This window comes from Eubalaena glacialis, chromosome 3 (assembly GCF_028564815.1).
Source record: "Eubalaena glacialis isolate mEubGla1 chromosome 3, mEubGla1.1.hap2.+ XY, whole genome shotgun sequence".
Classification (NCBI taxonomy): Eukaryota; Metazoa; Chordata; class Mammalia; order Artiodactyla; family Balaenidae; genus Eubalaena; species Eubalaena glacialis.
The window spans coordinates 54,774,169-54,801,997 of NC_083718.1; the positions used below are offsets into that span (position 1 = coordinate 54,774,169).

General features: G+C 36.2%; 1 protein-coding gene across 2 annotated transcripts in view; it reads right to left on the minus strand.

The window, feature by feature from the left end:
- Positions 1-27,829, minus strand: part of RALGPS2 (Ral GEF with PH domain and SH3 binding motif 2) — a 162,786-nt gene that overhangs the window by 100,100 nt on the left and 34,857 nt on the right. For both annotated transcript variants that reach the window (XM_061185673.1, XM_061185672.1), the window contains exons 2-4: positions 20,037-20,178; positions 14,439-14,543; positions 13,297-13,347 (exon numbers count right to left, since the gene is read on the minus strand). In XM_061185673.1, coding sequence (XP_061041656.1) covers positions 13,297-13,347; positions 14,439-14,543; positions 20,037-20,093 — 213 coding nt within the window. In that variant the 5' untranslated portion in view covers positions 20,094-20,178. The remainder of the gene's footprint in view (positions 1-13,296; positions 13,348-14,438; positions 14,544-20,036; positions 20,179-27,829) is intronic.

Sequence of the window (27,829 nt, forward strand, 5' to 3'; positions counted from 1 at the left end):
CTAGAATTCTTTATCCAACAAAAATATCAATTAAGTATGAAAGTATACCACAGACATTTTCAGACATGAAAGTCTCAGAGAATTTGCCTTATATGCACCTATTATCAGAGAGCTAGTAGAATATGTGTTCCATCAAAACAAACTAGCAAAGTAAGAAAAAGGAAGACAAGATCCAGGAAACCGAGGAACCAACATAGAAAGAAAATATTGGAAATTCCCAGATAAACAGTAAAGGGAGATCCTGGGACAAAGCAATGAGCAGACCTTAAGAACAACAGTCCAGATGGTAAGTAGCAAGGATGGAAATTCGAAGAGAGACATCTCTGAAAGATGAAACAATATCTGGCGTGTTTGAACACACTGAGAAAACACACTCACTACATTCACTTCTGGCAGAAAAATTAGTGACAAATGTAGAGAAAGCTAAAGTAAGTTATTTAGCTCAAGGAAAACAAAATTTAAGTAAGTAATCATGGCTCAACCGTTCTTTAGCTTTCTCTACACTTGTAAAGAATGGTTGAGCCAGGATTACTTATTCATGTCAAAATTGTGACATAACTATACGGGAAAGAGGAGGAAGTAAATTGTGTAAATGTGAGAGGAAGAGAAAATAAGAGAGTGAAATCATCTTCTATAGTAGAGAATCAATAAATCATATCCAAAATTGAAAAATCATAAGCAACAGGCATTTAGACATATTATCTTAAAAACATATAAATTCCTCCAAATAAGAAATGCTAAGAGACTTGGATGGGTGTGGGGCTCAAGCGTGGAGGCTGGAAGGGTGGGAGCAACAGGATATTGCTATATTTTGTTCTCTTATGGAAATATTTGGCTTCTTAAACATGATATATTCATATCTTCAATAAAATTTTAAAATAAAATAGAAACAAAAAAGAATGAATTGATTCAAGGGAAGACTGAGGAAATAGTTGTGATGATATTATAATACTTCAAGAAAAAGGTAATGTTCCCTTGAGTAGGGTAGTGTCAGTGGATATTGAAAAAAACTGGTAAAATATTCAAGATATTTTGGAGGTAGGCAGGACTTGGTCAAAAACTGGATCCACACAGTGTAAGCTAAGAATGAGGTATGCAGAAGTACTAAAATTCCCAAGTTTCTGGCTTGAGCAATTGAGACAGGGAATACTGAAGAAAGAGATGAAAATTATCACTTTAACACAATAGGTAAACAGTAAATGCTCTGAAGATATGAATTACTTTTTTTAAAACCTAAAATTAAATTGCAACTTTCAAATTCGAAATTCCTGACGGAAAAAAAAAAAATGACAGAAGCAATTCTACAGTAAAAGAAATTTTTGGTACATGATACTCAGCCTAGATACATGCTCATTGCACATTATCTCCCTGTAGAGACAGAAAATATTTAGTGGTAGATATTAACATAAAAATGACATATAATAACTATATTAAAAACATCAAACTTCTAGAAGACATGTTTGTTCTTTCTAAAAATCACAGCCTATTTATACAACCATATAAAGATGTCATAGTTTAGGACAAAATTCCTAGAATTAAATCCATCAACTCTGAATTTGTTTCTTAACCAGTTAATATAATTTCCAAATTTATATTAATTCTATAATCAAAGTGTCTCTATCAAATTGCTATTAAACTTATTGAGCCATTTGATAATCCATTTTCCTATTAGAAGTAAGGTTACACTATAATGAACATTCTTACACCTTTTCTGACATTTCTGATCATTTCCTAAATATATAGTCCTAGAAGTGAAATCACTAGGTCAAAGAGTAGGAACCTTTTCAAGGCCTTGATACTTGTCAAACTGCCCTTCTGAAATACTGAATCATTTATACTAGCACTACTGAGTGTCAGTTTCACAAGAGTCGTATCAAAACTAGGTATATTTAGTTCCCTTTCTATATACTTTAATTCCCCCAACTATAAGAGGAATTATGGTTGTTAAATGTATTTGTTAAATAGAAAATGGGGGTTAGGGGGCCGTAAATCACCTATAAACCCACCACCCGAATAAACCTATGTAAACATCTTCCCAATCTTCTTTATGTGCACATGGGGGCTGGCTTTTGTTTGTTTAAAGTAGCCAATACACCTGTCCTTTTCTGTGTGATCTAATCTTCTGATTTTGTGCTTAAAAAGTCCTGTCTTCCTGAGAACATATGTCTTAACAGCAGCAATAAAAATAATAGTTAACACTAACATAGAGATCACTATGTGCCAGGCACTATTCTAAGTGCTTTAGACATATCAACTCATTTGATCCTATCTTTATCATTATAATTTATTATGATAAGGAACACAGACAAAGGTATTAGTGAATTGTAGCCTTATTTTTTACACTAAAAAATTTTAAAATGCTTTTCTGACTCCTCAACTAAGAAATGCTAAGAGGTTTTGAAAAATCCATTCAATTTTTGGGACATTTCAACACCATTAGCTTAATGAAAAAATGCTTTTCCCCTTTAATAAAACTCTGTTTGAAGCAGACTGAAAGAAGGCAGGCGTTAAATGAACCTCCAGTCACATTACTTGGGAGCAAATAGGTTAAAATTACATTGGAGCCCTCCATCCTAAAGAAATTTATAATTAAAAAGTATGAAGAAACAAGCAGGTTCTTAAAAACTTAAGATAGTAGTTTCTGCTTCAGAAAACACTTCCCCTTTAAAACAATGTTACATTACTAGCCCATCTAAGACAACAACAAACTAGGGCTATAAAGATAGAGAACAGCATAGTGGCTGCCAGGAGTTAAGGATGGTGGGGAATGAGGGTGGGAGTAGGATGGGTGTGACTATAAAGGGGTAGCACAAATGAGAAATCTTTTGTGGCGATGGAATAGTTCTGTATCTGGATGGGGGTAGCAATAAGACAAATCTACACAAGTGATAAAACGTGGCCTTCCCTGGTGGCGCAGTGGTTAAGAATCCGCCTGCCAATGCAGGGAACATGGGTTTGAGCCCTGGTCCGGGAAGATCCCACATGCCACAGAGCAACTAAGCCCGTGCGCCACAACTACTGAGCCTGCGCTCTAGAGCCTGTGATCCACAACTGCTGAGCACACGTGCCACAACTACTGAAGGCCGCGCGCCTAGAGCCTGTGCTCCACAACAAGAGAAGCCACTACAATGAGAAGCCCGTGCACCACAACGAAGAGTAGCCCCCGCTCGCCACTACTAGAGAAAGCCCGCGCGCAGCAACGAAGACCTGACGCAGCCAAAAAAAAAAAAAAAAAAAAAGGTAAAACGTCACAGAACTATACAGACATGTCTTGTACAAACATCCATTTCCTGGGTTTGATATTGTGAATCTAAAATTATCCTTGTACTATTTTTTGCAACTTCCTGTGAAACTGTAATTACCTCAAAATAAAAAGTTTAAAAAACAACGAAAACAAAAACCAATTTAATGGATTATGAAGTAGGCATTGCACTGGGACTCCAGGAACTCATCCAGTACTTTCTTCTTAAACTCTGACATGCATTTATGGTTAAATGGCCTTAAAGGAATTTTGCCCTGCCCCACCTCAACCTCTCAATAGCCACTAAGTATCTCTGTGAGAAAAAAGATGCTTTTCCCTTTGTCTCTGTCTCTTTTTGTCTCAGAACCTAGACTCTTTCTCCAAGTGACACTACACAATCTAAGAAATAAATTCTCCTACCAGCATCATCTTGTATTGACAGCTTATCAGCCAGGTCAAGTTATTCTATACTAAACCATTTCCCACGAACACCAAAAAGTTAAAGTAAACTTAGTGACTCAAAAGACGTTTTATTTTTTTGGGTCTAACTTATGAATAAGACTGATTCAAGCTGAGTACACTGCGTAAATAAGCCTCTGTTTTAGCAAAGGCTAAATGAAACAGAACCGCCTTGATGCCTCTTAAAATTTGTTCAAATGGATTCAACCTGCAATTTTTAAATCAGGCGGTGAAGAGAAATCTTCTAACAGTAACTCACATATACAAAGGCGATTACTTAATGGTCATTAAAAGTGTATTTGAAAGTATACTCATGGACTCATTTTGAGCCATTAAACAGATTATTTTGGAAGCACGTGGGAAGGCAAACACCACAACTGATGACCACCTACCCTATGAAAGAACTACTGAATTTCACAGGAGCCACAGCTTCTCTTAAGTCTTGTAGGTTTGTTCTGTAAAGTCAAATTCTTGATCTAAATTTCATCTTGTAGGTTCCAACACTTTTAAAAGCACTGCTCTAAGGGTGATGTTGTAGGGATACCTATAGATAGAAGAAGAGAAAAGGCCAATATAGACCAGCATGTAGACAGAGACTGAGGCAAGGAAAGAAAAAGCGATGGAATTTGTAAAAGACTGTGGGGTGTGGGGGCCCTCAGAGTGAGAAGATGACTGCTGCTGAGGCATTCCTAGGCTCGAAAGCTGGAAGCTTTACAGGGGCATAGTACAGCCATTAGCATTCAGCCTGTATGGCTCTTTGGAAAGAAGTCTCAGCCACAGATGAGGGCTCACCCTGAGATGAGGGGCTCACCACGATGCCTATATTCTTAACGGGTAGAATAAGCCCTGAAACTATATCATTCTAATGGAATATGTTAAATCAAAAACACCACCTCACTTTTCTGTAATGTACTCACATTCTTTCCTCCCCCAACCTCCCTCCTTCCAATACCTTAAAGCCACCTCTATAGGGAAATCAGAGAGAAAGGCAGAAGCTATCTTCTACCACTGATACTGTGATATACCTACTCTCCTAGTCAACAGTTATCTTCCCTAGTTCTAATCTAAGCCTGCCCTTACTGTATATAAAGGAAGTTCGCAGTGAGGGAACAGCAATAATATGAACTGACGAAACAGCTGCACCTTACTTCTAACAAAACAGCTGCACCTTACTTCTAACAAAACAGCTAGCTCTTTCTAGTCCACAAGAAGAGTCACATGTCTTCTTTGCTTTCTTCAAACCTCCCACTATATTCATGGATTTTTACATTTTAATTCTAATGAAAATGATAATTTTCATTAAAACAAGGATAGAATTATGATATTCCTGATGTTGGAATTTTGGATGTTGCCAAGATTATAGGCTGTTTGCATACAGAAGAAATTTCGCATAGAGAAAGCTCTTTATACATATTGTCAGAAATATTTCAAAATTGTAAGCTTTTCAGAAATGTTTTAATAAGATTCAGAATGACCTATTATATACTTTCCCTCATTTAACCAGAATTCTTCCTCAATCTCTAGTGTATCCCAGTTATACAGGAGGGCCTTATGTATCCTTTGTATTTAATGTGTTTATTGATATAATCTAAATGACTTATTATATTGACCTACCAGAACAAATAATAAAGTGTGGAACTTTCTTCTTTGAATGTAATACACATCACAGGACTTTCAGTCAGAGCCTGTCACTTTATAAACACTTGGGAACCTCATGAGAGAGGTAAACGTTATTCAGTGTAATGACTACAGTACAGATTTCAAGCGCAGTTCACCCCCCTTACTTAAGACTGATCAAAATCACCAGAGAATTGCTACTGGAGAGAAAGCCTGATTGCAAGAGAGCTTTGTGTCATAACTCATCCTGTGTTGAATAACATAATACTCATTCTGAAGAGAAACCCCATCGGCATAATGAATGTGGCAATGCCTCCAGGAGAAATACAAGCTTTATAGAGCATCAGAGAATTCATAATAGAAAAAAACCCCCAAAATCCTATGAATGTAATAAACATGGAAAAGTTTTCAGAATACAGTCATTGCTTCCTCAACATGAAAGAACTCACAATGGAGGGAAGCCTTGTAAATGTGTAAGAGCTTTCTAAAAGAAAACAAACCTTCACAATCAGAAGAGAAATCATACTGGGGCAATCTATGCATATAAGAAATGTGGGAAAACTTTAACAAGAGCTGAGCTTCAACTAAATACCAGAAAATTCATACTTGAAACTAATGAGTGTTTACCTTATGGTAAATTTTGCCCTTACTGCACACTGAAGAATTCATACTAGGGAAGAAAATGGTTCTGAATTGTGGGCAGAGGGGAAAAAAATTCTGCTTCCATAGAATGAGTGTTACTTTATAAAAGTTACATTCTTGGACTGGGTAACAGACTTTTGCAAAAATAACTCCAAACATGATAAACAATGGAAGACGATATGCCTGTAGGCTGTACAGGATAAAACCTTGGAATGGTCACTCATCAAACTCAAATACTGAACAAGTATTATTCAAGCACTATAGATACATCAGTGAAAAGAGCAGACAAGTTTCTGCCCTTGTGGAATTTACGTTCTAGTGAGACCCCCAATCTCTAAGAACTTGACTTATGACCACCCCCAACAATTATCACCTCCTTAAGACTTCTGCAGTTTTGGTCAAAGTCCTATTTATTACTGATTGACAGCTACACTTAACTGAAGCTCTTACTCTGAAGTCACCCCCAAAAATTATTCTACTTCCAGGAATTTCTCAAAAGACCTAGAAGGTATTTTATTTTATTTGTTTATTTAAATAAATTTTATTTATTTGTTTATTTATTTTCGGCTGTGTTGGGTCTTCGTTGCTGCGCGCGGGCTTTCTCTAGTTGCGGTGAGCGGGGGCTACTCTTTGTTGCAGTGCGCAGGCTTCTCATTGCGGTGGCTTCTCTTGTTGCGGAGAACCGGCTCCAGGCGCGTGGGCTTCAGTAGCTGTGGCTCGCGGCCTCAGTGGTCGCGGCATGCGGGCTCTAGAGTGCAGGCAGGCTCAGTAGTTGAAGCGCACGGGCTCAGTAGTTGAAGTGCACGGGCTTAGCTGCTCTGTGGCATGTGGGATCTTCCCAGGCCAGGGCTTGAACCCGTGTCTCCTGCATTGGCAGGTGGATTCTTAACCACTGTGCCACCCGGAAGTCCCTAGAAGGTATTTTAAAGGTCAAGTAGTCCAAAATCCCTTATTTCACACATTTAAATTTTTTTTTTAAGAAAGGCTGAAGATATGAAATAGGTTGTATTACTGGCACAATCTATAGATGGCAAAGCTGAAACAAAAATGCCTGTCTTCTGGCTCATTGCTTTTATGTTTTGCCACTAAAAATTATCTTTTGGGATTCAAAGGGCTTTAAAATAAATTTTAAAATAAGTGAAATTAAGTAATTAAGAATTTTCTGAGCACCCATTCAGAGAGCTGTGAATGTTGGACACTGATTAAAAAAGAAAAAGAGGCAGCAAAGTACATGGAAATTTACCCCCAAAACTGGTTTAAATTAAAGAACAACAAGAACAAAAAGACAGTGAGCAACTCTGTGGAAGTGAGAGTTGTAAGGACATATTAACAGAGGGTGAGTGCAGATGATGGAACTACTAACTTTTCTCCTTCCTTGTAATCAGTATAACTTCAGTGCCAGCAACCATATTATTGTGTTTCCTTCCCGTCCCTAAGAAATGGCTACTTATTAGGAGGAGGGGAGAAGAATGAAAAGACTGGTTTTGTGTGAGAGGGATCACTATGCATAGAAGCTTCCAAATTTGGCCATGCTGCTTGGGCCAGTGGGCAAGTGAAGATTCTTAGGATTTCTGTAGCACTAGCTATGGGAATATCAGGGCAAAGCGTTCAGATGAAGGGGGATCCACCAGTATATACAGATAACAGATTAAGCTGAGACCTGTCTCAGGCCCAGCAACCATGTACAGGCACTAAGGAATGTTCATACTTCTAGAGCCAATGAGCTGCAGCCCTGAAAAAACACTGTGTTCTTTTAATAAATATCCTTCTGAGGTGATAGGGAAAGGGAAGGGGAGAAAAGTTATTTAGGAAGTAAAATCGACTGGAGATACTGGAGAACAGAGGAAAGAGGATGCAGGGAGAAGGGAAAAGAATGACTCCAAGGTTTCTGACTGGTATTAAAAATGGATAGATGGTACAAATCACTCAGACAGGGGACCTTAAAAACTAAAACCAGAGCAAACATGTAATTATATTCCCACTAAGTAGTTTTTAAAATTACTGGACTTTTCCTTTACCATTAAATTCTTTTCATTGGTGAACATGTTTTTCTATTCTTCTCTACCATAAAACAAAAAACTAAGAAACAAAGTGTCGAAATCTGTTCTTTTGTCTTCCTTCACTCTGAGGTAATTTCAAGTGTGATACAAGGTTGGAGAAAAACCAGACTTAGCAGTATGTTTGCTTCAGATCTGCTTACTTAAAGATGTGATTTCGTTGGCCAGTATTTTACTGACGACTAAGGCCAGTTCCTATATAATAAAAAATAATCTTTGACATCTCAAAGATAAGGCCAATAGTTTCTAGAGGGAAATAAAAGGCTTGGAATTTTTCTTTTTTCCCTGAGCAATTCTGAGGTAGGCAGTGCAACAGACAGGCAGATAAGCAGCTTTATTCTGAGAAAACAGCTGTGCTTCTTATAGCTGCCCCTTTCTTTCTACAAGTCAAGAATAAGTTTAAGGACAAAAGTTTAAATAAGTTCTGCTTGACAGGAAAGACTTGGGAATACAGAATGCCACAACCTGGTAAGAATGGCAGGGACCTACTTAGGGAACGGAATTAATAGGAGTTATATATTTTAATAAGTTTCAAGTAACTCAGAAATTGCCTCTCTTGTAGAAAACTGAGACCTGTGTGGTTCAATCACCAATTTGCAAGAAAAATCACTAAACCACATAGTTAGATTGAGAATCTATAATCTTCAAAGCTCAAATTTAGAACACATTTTATTTCAGAAAATGTGAATAAATCATCACCTGAAATAAAGTTACATGTGGATATTCACACATAATAATGAGTTTTGATTGAAACAGTTTCAGTGTAACTTAAGACTTTTAAATAGTTTCATAATATATATATATAGTTGTTTAAGTTTTACATAAAATTATGTATAAAGTAGAGACTTGAACATTGGTATAGTGGGCAGAAACATGAAGATAAATTTATTGGGTTCAGTGATAACCACTATCTTTTCATATCTGAGGTTAAATTTGGATTTAACAAAAATAATTCATTCTTTAGTGAAGTTAATATTCTAACTACATAATAAGGTAGACACCATTTTATGCTAATAAATGAGACTAATACATTAGATTGGCCACCATCGTAGCTTAAAAAATCTTTTGTTAAAGTTAATAGCAAGAGTTTCACATAATAAACAAACAATATCTGTACAAACAATTTGGCAGTATTTAATAAATTTAAGGATGTTAATGTGCTACAATTCAGTAATTAATGCACTAGAGTATAAACATGGATGCTAGTCAATGATGTTAGACATAAGAAGCTAAAGAAGGAAAAAAACAGGATACCACTTACATAAAAAATCTGAAACCTGCAAAAGCACATATTGCTAAGGGATACATATACTTACAGAAAATCTGTATCTAAATGCACAGGATATAGATCAATACTGGATAGTGGTTCCTTTGGTGGGAGGAGGGAAGAGAGGTGAATATGGGAGGATGCAGAGTGGCTTCAACAGTACTGCTCAGGCTGAAGGCTGAGATGAGAGGTTTATCTCATTACATATGCCTTGTTGTATGTCTTAAAGATCTCAGGATAAATTAGAAAACATTTTTTCTGCCAGATGACAAAGTCCTGTTTACGCTGCCAGATTTAATGTAATCTTGATGATTATATGAGATGGATACATAAGAATATTTTGGTGCTACATCGTTTCTTCCAAGGGTTCCTATTTCAATTTTTTAAGACATTCTCTCATTGAACAAACATTTACTAAACACTGTTCATTTTCTCATTCTAAATACTGAGTTCCCACTACATGCCAGACAGATAAAATAGTAAAAGCAAAATTATCCATCCTAAGAGTCCTCATGTAGCTTAAAACCTAGCAGAAGTGGCAAGCAATAAACAAATAAGCACATGATTAACACCACTTTATACCTGATCACGCCTTCCTTCTTAAAAATATGTCTGTCACTTGGTTCATCGAATTTCACACTAACCTAGGTTTCCTCCTAAATCACCGGCTGCTGCTTCTCAGTTTCTTTTGTTAGCTCCTCCTCAACACTAAATAGGTCCCTTCTTTTCTCCATCTATTTTCACTCTCTTGGTAATCTCACCTATGCTTTAAATATCCCTACACTGACAACTCCCAAACTTACATTTCCAGTCTGAACTGAAAATATATGCTAGTATATGTTACGTAACTTAACATTCTCCTTGGCTGTCCAACAGGCAGGTAAAACTAAACATGTCCAAAGCTGAACTCAGGCTCTTCCTTCAAAACCTGCTCCTCTGGCCCTTCTCCACAGGCTACACTGCACAGTCTATTCTATATAAATGGCAGCCCCAGGAGCTATGAACACAATCCTAACAATTTTCCATCTCAGAGACTATCAACTACATGTGTCCGGTGTCAGGCCAAAAACCTTGCCATCATCCTTGACTCCTCTTGCACATACCGAGCCTGACAACTTCTCACCACCTCTTCCCCTCACACCCTGACGCAAGCCACCTCCATCTCTCACCTGGTCTCCTCGATTCAGTCCTTGGTACCAGCCCCTCCCCACCCCCAGGCTTGCTTCCCCACATACCCTGGTCAGTAGTCAGACCCTGGTCAGTAGTCAGGAAGAGCTACTTAAAACCCAAGTCAGAAAATGTCACTTGTTTGCTCAAAACCCTCCCCTAGCTTCCTATCTTTTTCAGAGTAATGGTTTTCAAGGCACCATGCCATCCAGCCCTCTCTACCTCTCTCACTTTCTACTAGATCGTCATGCTCACTCACTGCAGCTCAGTGGCCTTTGCCCTGGGCTTCACACCTCACACCAGTAATCTTTTCCCTTATGTGAGCATAATAAATGGCTTACAATGGGTAGATGCATAATAAATGTTAGTCTCCTTTAAAAAAAAAAAAAATGCCTTCCTTGATTTTTTTCTTGTCTCTAAAATACAACACACAGTCATATTATAAAGTCATAAAATAAAGGTATAATGAAAAGTATCCAGGGCCATTGCAGACTTGTATATACTACAACAAACACACTATATTTTGTTCCCAAAAGAACCAAGAACGAAACTTATGGTACTAAATATCAGTACTGTTTTCTCTGCCTGGAACACTCTTCCCCCAAACACCAGTACAGCTTGCTCTCTCACCTCGTTCAGGTCTTTCTCAGACGGCACCTTTTCATTGAAGCCTTTCTGAACATCCTATCTAAAAATCACAACTGCCCTTATGCCGCCCTATCCTCTTCTGGCTGTTCGATGTTTTTCATGACACAGTACTAGTTCACCTCACTCAAATGTAAGATGCGTGAGGGCAGGAATTTTAGTCTCTTCAGTGCTGTAAGCCAGTGCCTGGCACAGAATAGATACTCAGTAAATACTTGTTGAACCACAACACATAAATGTGAAACTGCAACTGACAAGTCCAGTGAAGAACTAGGAAGTGCTGGGAGAGCCTGTAGGAAGAGAAGCAAAGCTCACCTGAGAAAGTCAAACTTGATCTGAGAACTGAAGGATGAGTAGCAGTTAACTAGGAGGTACACAGGCTCGGTGGTGAGAGGGGCTAAAAGGCCACTGTAGCTAGACCAGAAAAAGGTGGAAAAGGTGTAAGATAAGGTTGGAGTGGGTAAGAAGAGGCAAAACTTTGAAGAGATTTGTAGACGATATTAGGATAGTTTGTCTTTACCCTCCGAGTGACAGGAAGCCACTGAAGCATTATAAGCAGAGGAATCCAATGAGCAGATTTACATATTGAAAGATTACCTTGGCTATTGGGTAGAGAAAGTTTAAAAGGGTCAGGGTGGATGTGGACAGATCAGGTAAGAGGGCACTGCAGTAATTCAGCTGAGTTACAACGGTGTCTTGGATTGGGGTGTTTAGAGTAGAGAGAGAATGGATAAATAAGATACTTAGGTTAAAAAAAAAAAATCAATGGGGTTGGTGTTAAATTAGATCAGGAAGTGGGGTCAAGGGAATTTTTAAGGTTCACTTCTATGAAGTTTACAAAGCACTGTTAGATGTCCCAGGGAAATAAAAATTTCCCATTGACTTGAAGTTTATGTCCTTAAGTAATAGTCACTGTCTAGATCTTCAATGTCAAACCCCTCTCCACAAATGACTATCAAGCACAAGCACTTGCAATGTGGCAACTCCACATAAAGATGTGCTGTAATTATACAATATACACTGAATTTCAAAGTCTTAGTACAGAAAAAAGAGAGTAAAACATCTCAATAATTTTTATACTGATTACAAGTTGAAATGATAATTATTTTGGATGCAGTAGGTTAAATACAATTATGAAAATTAATTTTACTTGTTTCTTTTTAATTTGTAATGTGGCTACTAGAAAACGTAAAGTTATAGAAATGGTTCACATTATATTTCTACTGGATGGTACTAATGTCGTATGAAACAGAAATATAGTAATTACAGTTTATTCAAAAGGAAAAAAATATGTCTAAGGAGAAGATGGCTGAACTTCAGGGCAAAAAAAATGTAATTTTTATAAAGAATTTAGTTTGCTTTGTTTTGTTCGGGGATGGGAGGAAATGAATATTTCAGTTACTATCATTTAAATAAAAAAGCCATTTTCTGTTTGTGGCTTATTTATAGACTAGATTGTTCCTCTTCCTCTGTTGCTAAACTACTGGTTCTATTGAGGGTGCCCTCCATGGTAAGGGAGGAAAGTTAGAAAAACACAGAGCTGTGGAAATGACAAAGACTCAGAGATCATTCAGGCCCATCCTTTCATTTTGTTAAGTGACAGACTTGAGATACTCAGACATTAAGTAAATTACTTGAAAAACACAGGACTAATACTGTCTATACCACTGAAGATACAGATGTTTTCTGTAACATCTATGTTATATTTGACTTGAAAATACTGCAACAAATATACTATATTTTGTTCCCAGAAGAACTAAAAAAATACCTTATGGTACTGAATATGTCAGTATTATCAATGACTTAGTTTTGGGATACAAAATCATATTAATATTCTTACCTGATAAGAGTGGGAAAAGCATCAGTTTTTAGAGTCTGAAAGCCAGTTCCAACACTTAGCTGTGTATCGGGGAAAAATGTCATTCTGTTTTCTCATCAGTAAAATAGATACTTCAGTAAAGTGATGAAGCCAAATCAACCAAAATGATTCAAACAGTACTATCTATGACTCAACAGTGTATAGCTATGAATGCCACATGAGTTTTTGAGGCCTGAGTAATATACAGATAAGTTACATCAAAAGCTTTAAACATTTAAAAATTAATATAAAGTATAATTTGTCATTTCTAAAACTTCTTAATTGGGGATACTATAATTCACCATCTTGTATATTCTAAAGGAAAGTTCTTAAAACTACTCACATCTGGTTGAATGGCTTTGAATACTGGAACATCCATTAGCGTTATCTGACCCTGAAATAAAAAGTAAAAAAATTACAATTTCTTGGAATTCCATAATGTGACATATATTTGCAAATAAAATTATATTCTGTACTAAAACATATTGAGTACTCAAATCTTTACCAGAAAGAAATCCCAGTTTTATAAGGGCTTAAGAAAATGAAAATTTAGCCCTTATATCATTAAATATAATTATTTCTAATTATCTCATGCCTATTCATATTTTCTTGTGAGATAAATGAGGTAAAGCTACAAAATAAACAAAAATAATTTTAAAAATTTGAACATGGTCATACATTAAATCCAAATTAAAAAAAAAACTTGGATCTACTGGTTCGTAGAGCAGTGTTGTTGTTGTGACTATTAAATCATATCTACTCAAACAGTAATATAAAATATGACATTAATGAAATGAAATATGACATTAATTAATGAAAATTAATGACATTTATAAGAAGTAACTGACTCTACACTAGTGGCAACTCATATTGAAGGACTTCACATGGACCTATCTCAACTGTGGCTACAGATGTAAAACAAAATCTAGCAATATAACAAGGAATAACATGCTATGGCCAAACACAGTTTACTACTGGAATGCAAGAGTGAGGCAATATCAGGAAATCAATATATTGTGCTAATAAGTTAAAGGAAAAAGATAGCACAAATAAATGAACACATATCATTTAAGAATTAAAAGTTTTTCTAGGTATCCTTCATGATACTGCAATAATGCCTTCAACTTTAATTTTTTAATTTATGAAAAAGTAAAAATACTTCTTACATATGTCAATAAAGTACAGTTAGCTTGGGGAGGTGGTATTGGTAGGGACAAAAGCAATTACCATGAAGGTAAATACTTATTATTACTTACCAAGTTGATAGTGTAACTTACGAAGCTGCTCTAAAAACATCAATGGATTTTCTTACCTTCTCGGGTTCATTCCTCTGCTTGCTCCATTTTTGTGCTACTCTCCCCATCGATTCCCACATCCAGTTTTTTTTTAAAAAAATCTCCTCTGTTGCGCCTACAAATTCTAACTGGATAGCACCAATATGTAAATTATGTGCAAAAACTGGAGAACAAGAGGTGGGAGGCTTACCGCATATTCTTCTGGTGTAACCTTAAGGACATCAAACACCACAGCATCAAAGCTTTTCTTCAATTCAGAACCTTTGTCACTTAATGACTCAGAACTGCTACTTTTCTGTTAAATTGAAAAAAAAATGCAGCCATTTAAAAACTGTCTTGCAGTTAAGTGTCATGGAAACTAGACTGGCCTTAAACCTGAGGAAGCTAAGAAAAGTGAGTTAACAAATGCTGTAGAAAACTTGGGCAGAACACACTGCTTACTTGGAAGAGCACTAGGAAAAGGGTCGGGCAACTTGAAATCTAACCTCAACTTTAGATTTTCAGGTTCTTGAGTAAGTTTTCCTGTCTGTTTCCTCACCCTGACATCCTATCATTTCCAACAGAAATAAAAGATATTATCAATAACAAGTTCAATAACTTTCAAATGGGGTAAAAGAAGTTAGGGGAGAAGGATACAACCATCTATAATTTTTAAAACCCATTTTTATTAAGAAAAAGACAAATTATTTTCCTAACATAAACCACAGGAAAACATTCAGAATTCCATTAACTAAATAACCCAGTCTAGTTTGTTAAGTGAATGTCTGTCTGTGATAGTACAATTGATAATGTTCTTCTTATTATAGTACAGATTTAAGCGTTTTCTGCTTTAATTTTGAATTTGCTGTTGCTATATGTAGAACAAAAGGTGGCTTTTGGCCCTGAAAATCTTATTTCTGTTAAATTTCCACTTCATCTGTACTACAAAATAAGAGTGTATTTTGCAATCAGTTGGCTGAAATCAGAGTATCATTCCTGTAAGAACATTTAGATCACTCTCTGTTAAATGGTGGTAGGCTATCAGGCTACAGTCAGTGGCAGAAAAAACTAACCAAAGTTTCATTTACGGAGGTATAATATTATGTATGTCAACCTACCAGCTATTTTTTTTTTTTTTTAAATATTACAGAGGGCTTCAGACCTGAGGAGCGTTTTTTTAAAAAATTATTTATTTATTTATTTATTTATGGCTGTGTTGGGTCTTCGTTTCTGTGCGAGGGCTTTCTCTAGTTGTGGCAAGCGGGGGCCACTCTTCATCGCGGTGCGCGGGCCTCTCACTATTGCGGCCTCTCTTGTTGCGGAGCACAGGCTCCAGACGCGCAGGCTCAGTAACTGTGGCTCACGGGCCCAGCTGCTCCGCGGCATGTGGGGTCTTCCCAGACCAGGGCTCGAACCCGTGTCCCCTGCATTGGCAGACAGATTCTCAACCACTGCGCCACCAGGGAAGCCCCTTACCAGCTATTATACATCAATTTTGAGCACCTGTCATTATGCTTCATTTTTACTTTTTCCTTCCCTTGCAGTAGCAACTAAATATCAAAATCATTACAAAGGAAGGGATCTGTCATTAATTTTGGAAAATTCTCAACCATTATTACTTCAAATATTTCTTCTGCTCCTTTCTCTTTCTCCTCCTTCTGGCAGTCCCATTACGTACATGCTACACCTTTTGTCATTGCCCCACAGTTCCTGAATATTGAGTTCCATTTTCCTCATTCTATTTTCTCTTTGCACTTCAGCTTGGGACGATACTATTAACATGTCTTCAGGTTCACTGATTCTTTCCTTAGCTGTCTACTGGTCACCAGTCTACTGGTGAGCCAATCAAAGTCACTCGTCATTTCTGGAACGACGTTTTCGATTTCTAGCATTTCCTTTTGATTCTTAGAATTTCAATATCCCTGCTTCTAGTATCCATCTATTCTTGCATGTTGTCAATTTTTTCCATTAGAGCTATTAGCATTATTAATCATGGTTATTTTAATTCCCAGTCCGTTAATTCCAAAATCTTTGCCATATCTGAGTCTGGCTGTGCTGCTTGCTTTGCCTCTTCAGCCTATGTTTTTTTGTTACTTTTAGCATGCCTTAAAATTTGCTGAAAGCCAGACCTGATTCAGTGGGTAACAGAAACTGAGGCAAATAGGCCTTTAGTGTAAGGGTTTACGTTTATTTGTATAGGAGTTATGCTGTTTACTATTTGTTGTGGTTAGAGGTGCCTTCACTTTCCTCTAGTGTCCTTGTTTTTGTCTCTGGGTTTTTCTAGAAACTCCTCCTCAGATAAGAGTCTGTGCCTTGCACTTCTTTCAGCTGCGATCCTTTACTATTATACAGGAGCCCTGTTGATGTGGTGGTTAAGGTGTGGGAAGAGGAGAAGTGTTCCATTGCCCTACAATCAGGTACTTTAGTGAGCCTGTGCCCTTGGGCTGTGACCTTAGGTGCTTCTCAGCACCCCGGACTCCCCTTAGAAAGTAAGACAGGAAGGCTAGAGGGCCCGGAGTTTGGTATTTCTCTTTCCGCAAGTAGGTTAGGCTCTGGTAAAGCAGTCTCCCCTGAGGTCAGGTGGGGAATAGAATGTGCTGGGCATATTTTAGGATGATTACTTCCCCATAGTATATTTCAAAATGGTTACTCTCCCCTCCCTCTGCTGGAAACAGGAGGGATTTTTCTCTGAACCTCACTGTGAGAACTTGGTGGGGCTCCTGGAGGTAAAACTCACAAATGTGGGGAGGGAGACCTAAAACTGAGCCCCCAGGAGTTCTTAACTCTCAAGCTAGTCCACACACCGCCTCCAGCAGTTTGTCAACTACAGTAAGCTTTCCTACCCTTTCCTGGCTCCAGGGAATTCTGCTCTTGGTAAACAGTGATTCTCTGTGTTTGCCTCTTTCTCCAGTTTTCAGGGCATCACTGTCAACTTGCTCTGTGACATCAGTTCTCTGATAGAGCTAAGACGAGTTATTGGTTTTCAGTTTGTTCAGCTTTTTTCAAGCTGTGAGGACAGGAGTGATGAATTCCAAGCTCTTTACGTGTCTAAGCAGAAGTCCAAAGTCTCATAAATGGATTTCATATATAGTATCTTATTCCATGTCCTTAATCTCTGTAACTAAGACTAGCTTACAGTATGTTGACAATGTTACTTTATATTCCAAGACTAATATAGAAATTTATTCATGTTAAGCATTCAAACAGACATCAGTTAAGCAGTATATACTAATCCAGTAACTACCAAATAATAAATATATTGTCAAGTAAATACATTCATTTTAAACATAATTTGGTAATTTTCTCCAAGTTTCTAACTCATTCAAGACAAGTGAGCAAATCGTAATGGCAATATTATTGCTTATCAAAGTTAGTAATCATTTCCCTCTTTTCCTTCTTACAAGCCATTAGTAGAGGCTTTAAAAATTATGAGTGATGTGCTTCTATCTGCTTTCCCACTACCAATAAATAAGCTGGTAATGACAAGAAGCTAAGCAGTACTGAGACATAATGTGCACTAAGGGCATAGTAGTAATTCTTTATTCACAACAAGACTAAAAAACTACTGACACTTCTAAATGTCTGAAAAAAGTTCGCCACCACTCTACTGACACCAGAAGCTTAAACATAGGTTAAGTCTAGAAGGCAGAGACAGGAGGAGTCAATCACCCATCAGGTACCTTAAGTACTTGTGAGGTTTTCATATTTGTGAGAAGTTTGTATTTTGATATGTTAACACATCTTTATTTTAAGAGAAGGTAGAAAAACATATATTTTTAATTTTATCTTCTTGCCACAGCAGGAGGACAATTTAAAAGGCAGACTTCCCCCCCGCCCCTTACTTCTCATATACTAAATTATATTACTCTGAGTTCTGATGTAATTCATCCACTTTCAGAAAGGCCAATGCAATTTTTTATATGAGTGAAATGATCTATTTTATTTAACAAACAATTGTGTACTGTTTCCTGTAATACTAGCTCATATGTTTCAGGATACAGTCATAAATATACTATACATATACACACATACATTTAACATAGTCAAGAAATATGGTCATAAAAATACCATGTAAATATACATATATTACAGACATATTTACAAACATATATAATCCCTGTCTCAAGGAGGAAGAAAAGCTATGTATAAATTTATGGAAAAAATTATTAAAAATTTTTTTTTTAAGTGATAGTTTCAAAAATCGGAAAGCTCCTATCTGTTTAGGGAATCAGGAGAAAACTTCCCTAATTTTTTGAAATAGAAAAGGCTAAGGGTTTATACAAACATCAGCAAGATGTAGTATTCTTTCATTAGAATGTAAATTTCACGTAGAGAATTAGTAGCAGTTAAATCCATTAGAAAGAAAATTTAGGCTCATTTTGATGAAAGTCTTAAATGTAGGGCTGAATGTGTATTTAGTTAGTAGGTAATGAGGAACCATGGACAGTTTGAGAATACAATAAAGTATAACAGCTGTATTTTAAGAATATTAAAATTGAATTACAGTCAAATGTACCAAAAATAGCAGAGAATAGAAGTGCAAGATCAAAATAAAAGGCCACTACAACATTCTAGACAAGAAATAATAAATGACCAAACTAAGATGGTACTAGTAGAAATAAGGAGTAAAGGACTAGATCTCAGAGATAAGGTGTGGTGGACAGGCTCTAAGCCGGCTGCCAGGCATCTCTATCTCTTGGTGGTCACCCCCCTGTGTAATCCTCTCCACTTGAGTGTGGGCAGGACGAGATGTCACTCGATGATTACATTACAGAGGATTCTAACTTCTGTTTTGTTAGCGGACTCTCCCTGCTGTGATGTGAAAATGGGTGTGGTGGGCAAGGGGAAGCAGGTTAATGCCAAATCTACAGATCTGAACTTTGATGCTAAGTAAACGGTGATGCTACTAACAAAAGTCAGAGAAAGGGGGTGGCCTATTTTCTTTACAGGTAGTGCAGCAGAATAGAAACAAAGTAACCTGATTTTGTTCATATTGTAAGTAAAAAGTCCATCCATCAGAAATGCTTAATAAAATTCATAAGGGAAGCCAGAGTTAGAGTTAAAAATACAGAAATCATCTAATAAGAAAAATAATTGAAACTACTGATTTAGAATATTTTCAATGACAGCAAGGCCTAAGTAATTGGCTTGGGCAAAATGAAGTTATCAAGGAACTCTGAGGTCAAGGTGTTAAAGTGTCATAAACATTTATCCTCATCCTCTATGGTAAGAGTAAAATAAAGGAGAAATATAGAAGCTAAATACTAAAGTTATTAAGGCAAGCAGGCAAGTACCCTAGATTTACAGACAAAGCAAAAAAAAAGGGGGGGTGTGTAGGTGAGCATCTAGTTCAGTCTTTATCTCCATCTTTAGCACTCTGAGCTACATCACCAGAGTAGCCCTTTCAACATTCCAGCCTAATGGGTCTTTGATCTCCTTCAACGGGCTTGGAATCAAGGGATCTGACAGTGTCAATATTATGTCATTCTTTGCCCCACTTGTACTGTTGCCCTCAAGGTTCATAAAATGTAAAAACACTTTAAAAAGAAATTCTATGCATTCTTTAAAACTAAACCCAAGAAAGGGTTTTAAGTAATCATTATTTGTCAAGTATATGAAGTAGGTAGGGATGAACTCCTAAAACGTACAATGAACACATGGATGGTACAATGAAAATAGTTTTTTGAAAACTGAAAAATCTGTAACCCTTTTTCTCAAGCTCTGATTTACATCTGTGACCAATCATAATGCTTAAAAAATTAGAATGCCAGGTAAGAAATTTTACAACTAAACTTTTAAAATGTCTTACCTCAGAAGCAGTAGCAGCAATATTAACACTGCTTGCCTGCCCGTTCATTAGGTCCATGCTTCCCACATCAGTCCCTGACGGTAGTTAACAGCAACAGAAGACTGATTGCTTCACGTCCAAGGCCACAAATACATTATTATTCCTGTAAAAAATAAATAGAAAACTTTAACTGTGTGTCTTATTGGAAGTTTAAGAAACCCATGCCTGTCACCATGCCAAGAAATAAAATACTTCAAATTTACTAAACTCTATTTTTCACTTCAGTTAAATCACTAAATCCGGTTTGAGGACAATTCTATTAATGCTATTTTCAAATGATCAGAAACACCAAATGGCCAGTGTTCAACACATGTTGCTGTTATATTCTTTATCAGCAAAGCAAAGGTATAATTTTTCATTTATTGTAAGAAAATTCAAAAGGTTTTTTAGTCTTAAGAAAATAAAAAGTATAAAAAACATGTGGCAAAGTAATACATGGTCTAACGAAATAAATTTTAGAGATCTAAATGACATCCCTAACTCAACCATACTGAATAAGTTTAGCAGTGTTAATAATGTAGTTTACAAAGATATCACGAATAATTAAAAATAAATTATTATGGAGCATGTTATAAAAATACCACAGTACATGATATATTTATTTGTATAGGGCTTTAAAGTTTACTGAGTATCTTTACTCCATTATCTCACTGATCTTCACAACTACCAAGAAGACTAATTAAGGAAGATATCATTATACTCATAGAACACAAACACAGCCTCTGAGGACACAGGCTGGTAAATGAGGGGTCAAGAATAAAATTCAAGTCATCTAAAATTCTAGTCAAATATTCTTTCCACTTTACTGGAAGTCAGAATGTTTACTTGAGAGTCTAATCCCTTTCCACAAATAACTTGCTGTATATCACTGTGTTGGTAACTTCACCTTTCTAGGAGGGAATTTCTTCCTCTCTGTAAAATGACCAAATAAACAGAGTAAGGTCCCTTTCCAACTTTAAATTTCTATGATATTTTTCATAAGAGAAATGGTTAAGTGTCTATAAATTAGGTATTTAAAACTATATCCACTTTTTTATTGAAGTATAATTGACTTACATTATTATATTAGTTTGAGGTGTACAACATAGGGATTTGATATTTTTACACATTACAAAATGACAACCACAATAAGTCTAGTTACCATCTGTCACCATACAGAGTTATTAACAATACTACTGACTATATTCCTGATGCTGTGCATTACAAAATTATACCCACTTTAAAAACTTAGTTTGAAATATCAATAGTAATTCTCTTGAAATGCTAAGTTTCCTCTCTCTGGAGAAGCAATATAGGACAGTGATTTAGAAGCACAAACTCTAGAAAAAAACTGCTTAAGTTTGAACCCAGCAAACTGTTTGCCTTTTCTGTGTTCAATTTCCTTACCTATATAACAGAGATAGCAATAAGTACCTACTTCATAGAGTTGTGGTGAGGAGAAATTAATTAATATATTCAAAGCACCTAAAACAGTGCTGACACATGGTAAGAGTGCTATTATAATGACACACACTTTCTCTACTATCTAATGAATCCACACAAAGCTTAAATTCAAGGGAGTCTTCTAATTAAAGAAGACAAAAACCTTAGAAATATACCTCTCACAAAATACATGTTGGTGGGCATCAGCAAAATCCTGATTGCAGAAATAATGAATGAGAATGCCTAAAATATGTTTCCTAGATGTAGCAAAACATGTTGTTGGTTTTCAAATGCTTAAAAATTATTACTAATGATAGCAGCCTTCAGTCACATCTTAAATTTATCTTTGTTTCTTCAGATATATCCTAAGTACCTGCTAAGAGCAAAACATCGTGCTAGAATTTTTTAAATGAGAAATACATTAGAAATAATGATTTTTTAAAAAACCATTTAGAAAACCAATATGAAAATGAATAGAGCATAGAAATACTTTAATTTCCTTCAATCTATAGTATTTATTTTATAAACTTCATTTATTCTTATTAAGAATCTTATTAAGAATCATTTATATTTACAGTACTATACAAAATGAACTTGATAATCCAAATTCTCTCTGAAGGCAACACTCAATTTGCAATGAAATGTCTTCAAATCATTTCATTCCACATTCTATGCCTGATTAATTTAGATATGAATTCATAAATCAACAGTGACCCCTAGTGTTAAGAAAAATAATCAAATCGTTAAAAAAAAATGTATCCTTAGTCTAACTTATGTATCAAATATATAAATTTTATGGTTAATATCTACTGAAAAAGAGGTAATACACCAGGAATAAACATTAATACATTTGTAAGCTATTAACAGTAAAGAATAAAGTTTTCTCTGCCTGCTTTTAATCAAAATGTCATTTAAATATCCTATGAAAATTGTCATATTAAAACCCATTACATGGGGCTTCCCTGGTGGCACAGTGGTTGAGAATCTGCCTGCCAATGCAGGGGACACGGGTTCGAGCCCTGGTCTGGGAAGATCCCACATGCCGCGGAGCAACTGGGCCCGTGAGCCACAACTACTGAGCCTGTGCGTCTGGAGCCTGTGCTCCGCAATGAGAGGCCGCAACAGTGAGAGGCCCGCGCACCGCGATGAAGAGTGGCCCCCGCTTGCCACAACTAGAGAAAGCCCTCGCACAGAAACGAAGACCCAACACAGCCAAAAATAAATAAATAAAATAAATAAATTAAAAAAAAAAACCCATTACATGAAAAAAAAAGTACAGCAAAGCATACCTCAACAAAAATCTTATTCATAATTACTTACAAATGTACTACATGTCAGTATTTTATACTGTTTAAGTTCAACAAAGCCTCATATGACACCATAAAAACACTGCAAGTCCTAAGAGACAGGCATGGGTTTATATTTTTATAGTATGTGCCCCAAGACATTTCTGTGCTTTGCACACAAAAAAGTTCAAATTAGGTAAGTCAAATATACACCTTAATATTATTTACTTTTCCTAGCACTATGTATAAACAGCACAATCATTCATAATAAACACCAACATCACAGCAGCTCTTTTCTTAATGAAATTTATTATTTCCTATTCTGAAACTTCTAAAGACAGTTAATCTGTCCTTTAAAAGGGTTTAAATACCAAAACAGGCATAGTACTTCAATATAATCCCCAAATAGGAAATCTGAAATGTGTAGATTTACCTCCCCTGCTTGAAGTCACAAACTAGATTATTTAAACTGCAGGCACAATCATTCAGTCTCCTAACTCCTCACTTTCTCAATGGTATCCCCACAAAGAAACCAATGCTTTTTAAAAAAGTAAACAAGAGGGTAAAGTTAAAGTGACAACTTCTCACTAATTAATGTAATCTCATTTCATAGTACCAGTTCTTTTCTAAAATAATTTATGCTATCATCATTAAGAATATTATGCTAAAGACATTTAATAGTTTTAGAAAATATGCTCTAGAAGAGCTAAGCAACTATTAGGAAAAAGGTAGTGAAATGCAATTAATTACTGCAATTTCTTTGGAAACATTCAGATAATACAGAATTGATACGCTTACACAAGTTGGCTTAAAATCTCAGTACCAGAAATTCATCTTACTAAAACTCTGGAGGGGTCTTCCCTACTGGTCCAGTGGGTAAGACTCCACAGCTCCCAATGCAGGGGCCCGGGTTCAATCCCTGGTCAGGGAACTAGATCCCTCATGCATGCTGCAACTAAGAGTTCACATGCCACAACTAAGGAGCCCAGCTGCCACAACTAAAGACCCAGAGCAACCAAATAAATAAATAAATAGTAAACTGCCAAAACTGGGACACTCAAAAAAACAAAACTCTGGAGAAAAAGAAAAAACTACATAGATAAAAGTTATTTAATCAAGCACTATTTACAATAGCGAAAACCAGAAGTGACTTTCATGCCTTTGTATATAACCACATAAAAAAATTCAAATAGACAATTATAAGAAAAAAAACATGAAAACAGAAGTGACAATTTCAACAACAGAAACTGAACCTTCTTATTGTAAACTTACAAATTTCATGAGAAAAAAAAAGTAACAGGGTAAAGTTAAAACAACATAATTGCAACTCAATATTTAAAAGTTGTTATAGTGCTTGGCTCTCCTTTAAAATTTATTTTAAAATAAATGTTAAAGACATTTTTATATGACACTCATGGAAGGCCCAAAGATTTAAGTGGCTGTATATCATAGCACTTTCAGCATTTCTGACACTAAGCTAAACTTGCACTGCCTTCTTTATTTTTTTATCTAAGAAAATTAGAGATTAGTCCCAAATTCCCCAGTACTTTGTTTCAATAATTACAGCCATCAGAAGTCTGATGAGTAAATGACAACAACAAAAAAAGATTTTGTCTTTGACATGATTGATACTGAGCTATTTTGACAAAAGTTTAACAAAAAATGTGGTTGCCTCTTCAAACCATTTCTGCTATAGCACTAAACAAGATCACCTTTGGTATTTGCTTATAACAAGTTCAAGTTATTACAAAAGAAATTAAAAAGAAAGGGGTTCTGATGAACATCCAGGGTTATAAGAGCTCCCCAATGCCTCCCACAGAGAGGTCATTAATCTCCTTCTTTTATGCTTCCACTGCTCTTCTGTCAGAATTCTATTGCTATATTTTCACACTGATATATTTATGTATCTCTCCTTAATGAACTTTGAGTTCCTTGATTTTAAAGACCCATATTTAAAACAAAACACAACAGAAAAACCATTATTTTTCATCTTTGCACTCAGGCACATAAACACAATACTGACCTCAATTGCCTATTTAATCTGGGAAAGATGAATAAATGACTGAACAAAGCAGTTGTTCACAGGATAATGTTAGATAAATGCCCAATTAACAATAAAAGTATAGGGAGAATGGCAATCAAATACTCAATACACACAATACTACACACAGTTAAAAGAATATGATGACGATTTCTATTTCCAGCAACATGGCTGAAAAACAACATAAAAATCTTTGTACTGCAAGAGAAATTTAGAAATGGACTTTGACACCAGTCGGACAGAAAAAGCAACCAAGAGATGAGAATGGAATTGAGACGCACACACTCTCCACGCCAACCCATCCACACACACTTTTACCTAGAACAAAGCCAGAGAGACTGATAGTCTACCCAATCAGTGATAAGATGGTCCATAAAAAAAATTCTGGTACAGCAAGATAAGAAACTTGTGTGTCTTGGCCTGGGCTTACCACTGTGGCTGGTGGAGGGTGTCTACAAAATGATAATTTGTAATCCTAGGCATGCTCCAGCACAGACACAGAATTTGAATTTATACTACCAGCATGGCCCAAGACCTTCAAGACTAGAAATTCAAATAAAATGTTCACAAGCCAGTGAGACTCCTGGAACCCAAGGCAGATGGAGGGAACAAAATTTGGGGGGTGGGGGGGGGGGGAACATTCCTTCAACCCAGGCAATGCGGAATTCCCCCTGCCGGCAAGCTCAAAATAGAAATTTACCAACTCTATAAGCAAACAACCCACTACAAGTAAAATCAGGAAACACAACAATCATTAGGATTATCTCTTGAGAACTTTAGATGAAAAATTATCAGATACAGGCTATAAAACCAGATTAAAGATTAAAGCCAGCAGCCTTAAAAGAAGAAACTGAAAATACAATAAGACGTTATAAAAAAAGCAAGACAGACATTTGTAAGGGAACCAAATAAAATTTTTAAAAAGAAAAGGAAGATAAGAGTCACTGGAGAATTAAGCATCAGATTAACACAACTAAAGAGAGAATTTGTGAAGTAGAAAAGAGAAATGAAATTATGCAAAAATTCTAACAAAGGCTTAATGATATGTAAAATGTGAAGAAAGACTAAAGAAATGCAAAATAGAATAAGATCTAACACGTCTAAGAGGAGTTCCAGAGGAAGAGAGATAACGAAAGGCAACATTTAAAGAGAGAAAGGCTGAGAAGTTTCCAAGATACGGGAAAGACATATATCTTCACATTCAGGAATCACAAACTTTGAGCAGGATAAATAAATAAAAAGAATCATATTCTATATACATCACTTTAAACTGGAGAATACTTATTTAAAAAACAAGTGGGTAAGGTATTTTATTTACATAGGAACGAATTAAATGGAAAGCTTCTCAACAATACCAAAAGACACAGAAGAAAATGAAATATTTTCAAAGTGCCAAGAGAAAATAACTGTCAACCTAAAATTCCATACCCAGCTAAATTCTCATCCAAGAGAAGGCAACATAAAGACATTCTTTAGACAAAGAAAGAATTTACCACAAAATTAGTCCATGTGGCAAGCACGTAAGAATGTTGTAGTATGTACCTGAAACACTAATTTATCTCGAGGTAGAAAAACTTGTCCTGGTTTCTGTTTAACTTTGTATTGAATAAAAGTAAAAGTCAGGAGTAGAAACAGTTATGTTAACCGAGACTGTTAGGATGATTAATGATTTTAGATGACTGTCAAGATGTTTAAAAGTTTTAAATTAATCTCTATTTAATAACTATTTTTAAAAATAATAACTTGCTTTTATGTAAAAAAGAAAAACTCCTTCTCCTTTTATAGACACCCTATCATTTGTTTTATACATTAAAACACACAAAACGGTACAACAATAACAAACAAAAGCTAACATTTATGGAGTGCTTATTATCCAGGTCCTGCTCTAAGCACTTTTTCATTAAAAATTCACTCAATCATCAAAACAAACCCTATGAAGTTATTATATTATACCCCATTTTTAGAGATGAGCAAATAGGTAACTTGCCCAAGCTTACACAGTAGGAATAGGCAACCGGAAGGGAGGAAAAAAAGAAGGACAGGTGGAGAGAAAAACAAAAGACAGGAAAGAAGGATAAACTGATGGATAGGAAAAAACTAGGACGGGGGGGAGGGGCGGGGGGAGGGAGACAAAATGAGGGAAGAAGGGAACCAGAGAAGAGAACCTAAAAGGTTGTTCTTCCTCTGAGCAGATTTATAAATGGCTAGAGGGAAAAGAGCAGAAATGAGAGAATCGGAGAACGCTACAACTTGTTAAGCTGTGATTCAGCTTCAAGAGTAGCATGATTTCTACAAGAGAAAATGATGTATAGGTTTATAAAGAAACACAGGTTGAAGAGTATGAAGAAATGGTAAGTAAAAACCATCAAGGGTGCAAATTTAAAAGTAAAGGTGGCCCAGAGAGAAGGTATGATGTGGATACTGACCTGCATGGTGGGGAGAATCTTTCTGATGAGCTCTGGAAAGGTTCAAAGAAGTGACAGTACCAGATTGCAGAGGGTCTCAACTGACAAAAGGGGGAATTTAAATTGGAAGGGACAGGCACTAGGAACCATTAAAGGTTTCTGAGTAGGGAAATGACCTTAGGAAGCTAAAACCAGTATTTCAAGGATTACCATGCAGGGGTATGCCACTGGGCTTTAGGGAAGGTGAGTAGTAAACAACACTCCCACCTTTTGCCAAAAAAGCAAAGCATCTGAAGTGATGTGCAGGCCCCTTTCCCACGCAGGCTGCTCTAATCTCTGCTCTCCAGGACCCTCTCCTAGTCTTCTAGTTGTATAAAACTCCCATGATCACATTCTATCCTCTTAACTTCTATCACCTTCATCCTCCATCACCATTCTAATTCAGAATCCCTGACGCCATGAAAATGGCAATCTCAGATGATACTTAAAAGAAAAAAATTTAACAAAATTCATATTAATTTGTGAATGCTGGTCCCGCCCACCCTGAGGGGTAGTGAAAGCAGTTCAGTGGGAAAAGCATAAGATACGGAATACTAATTC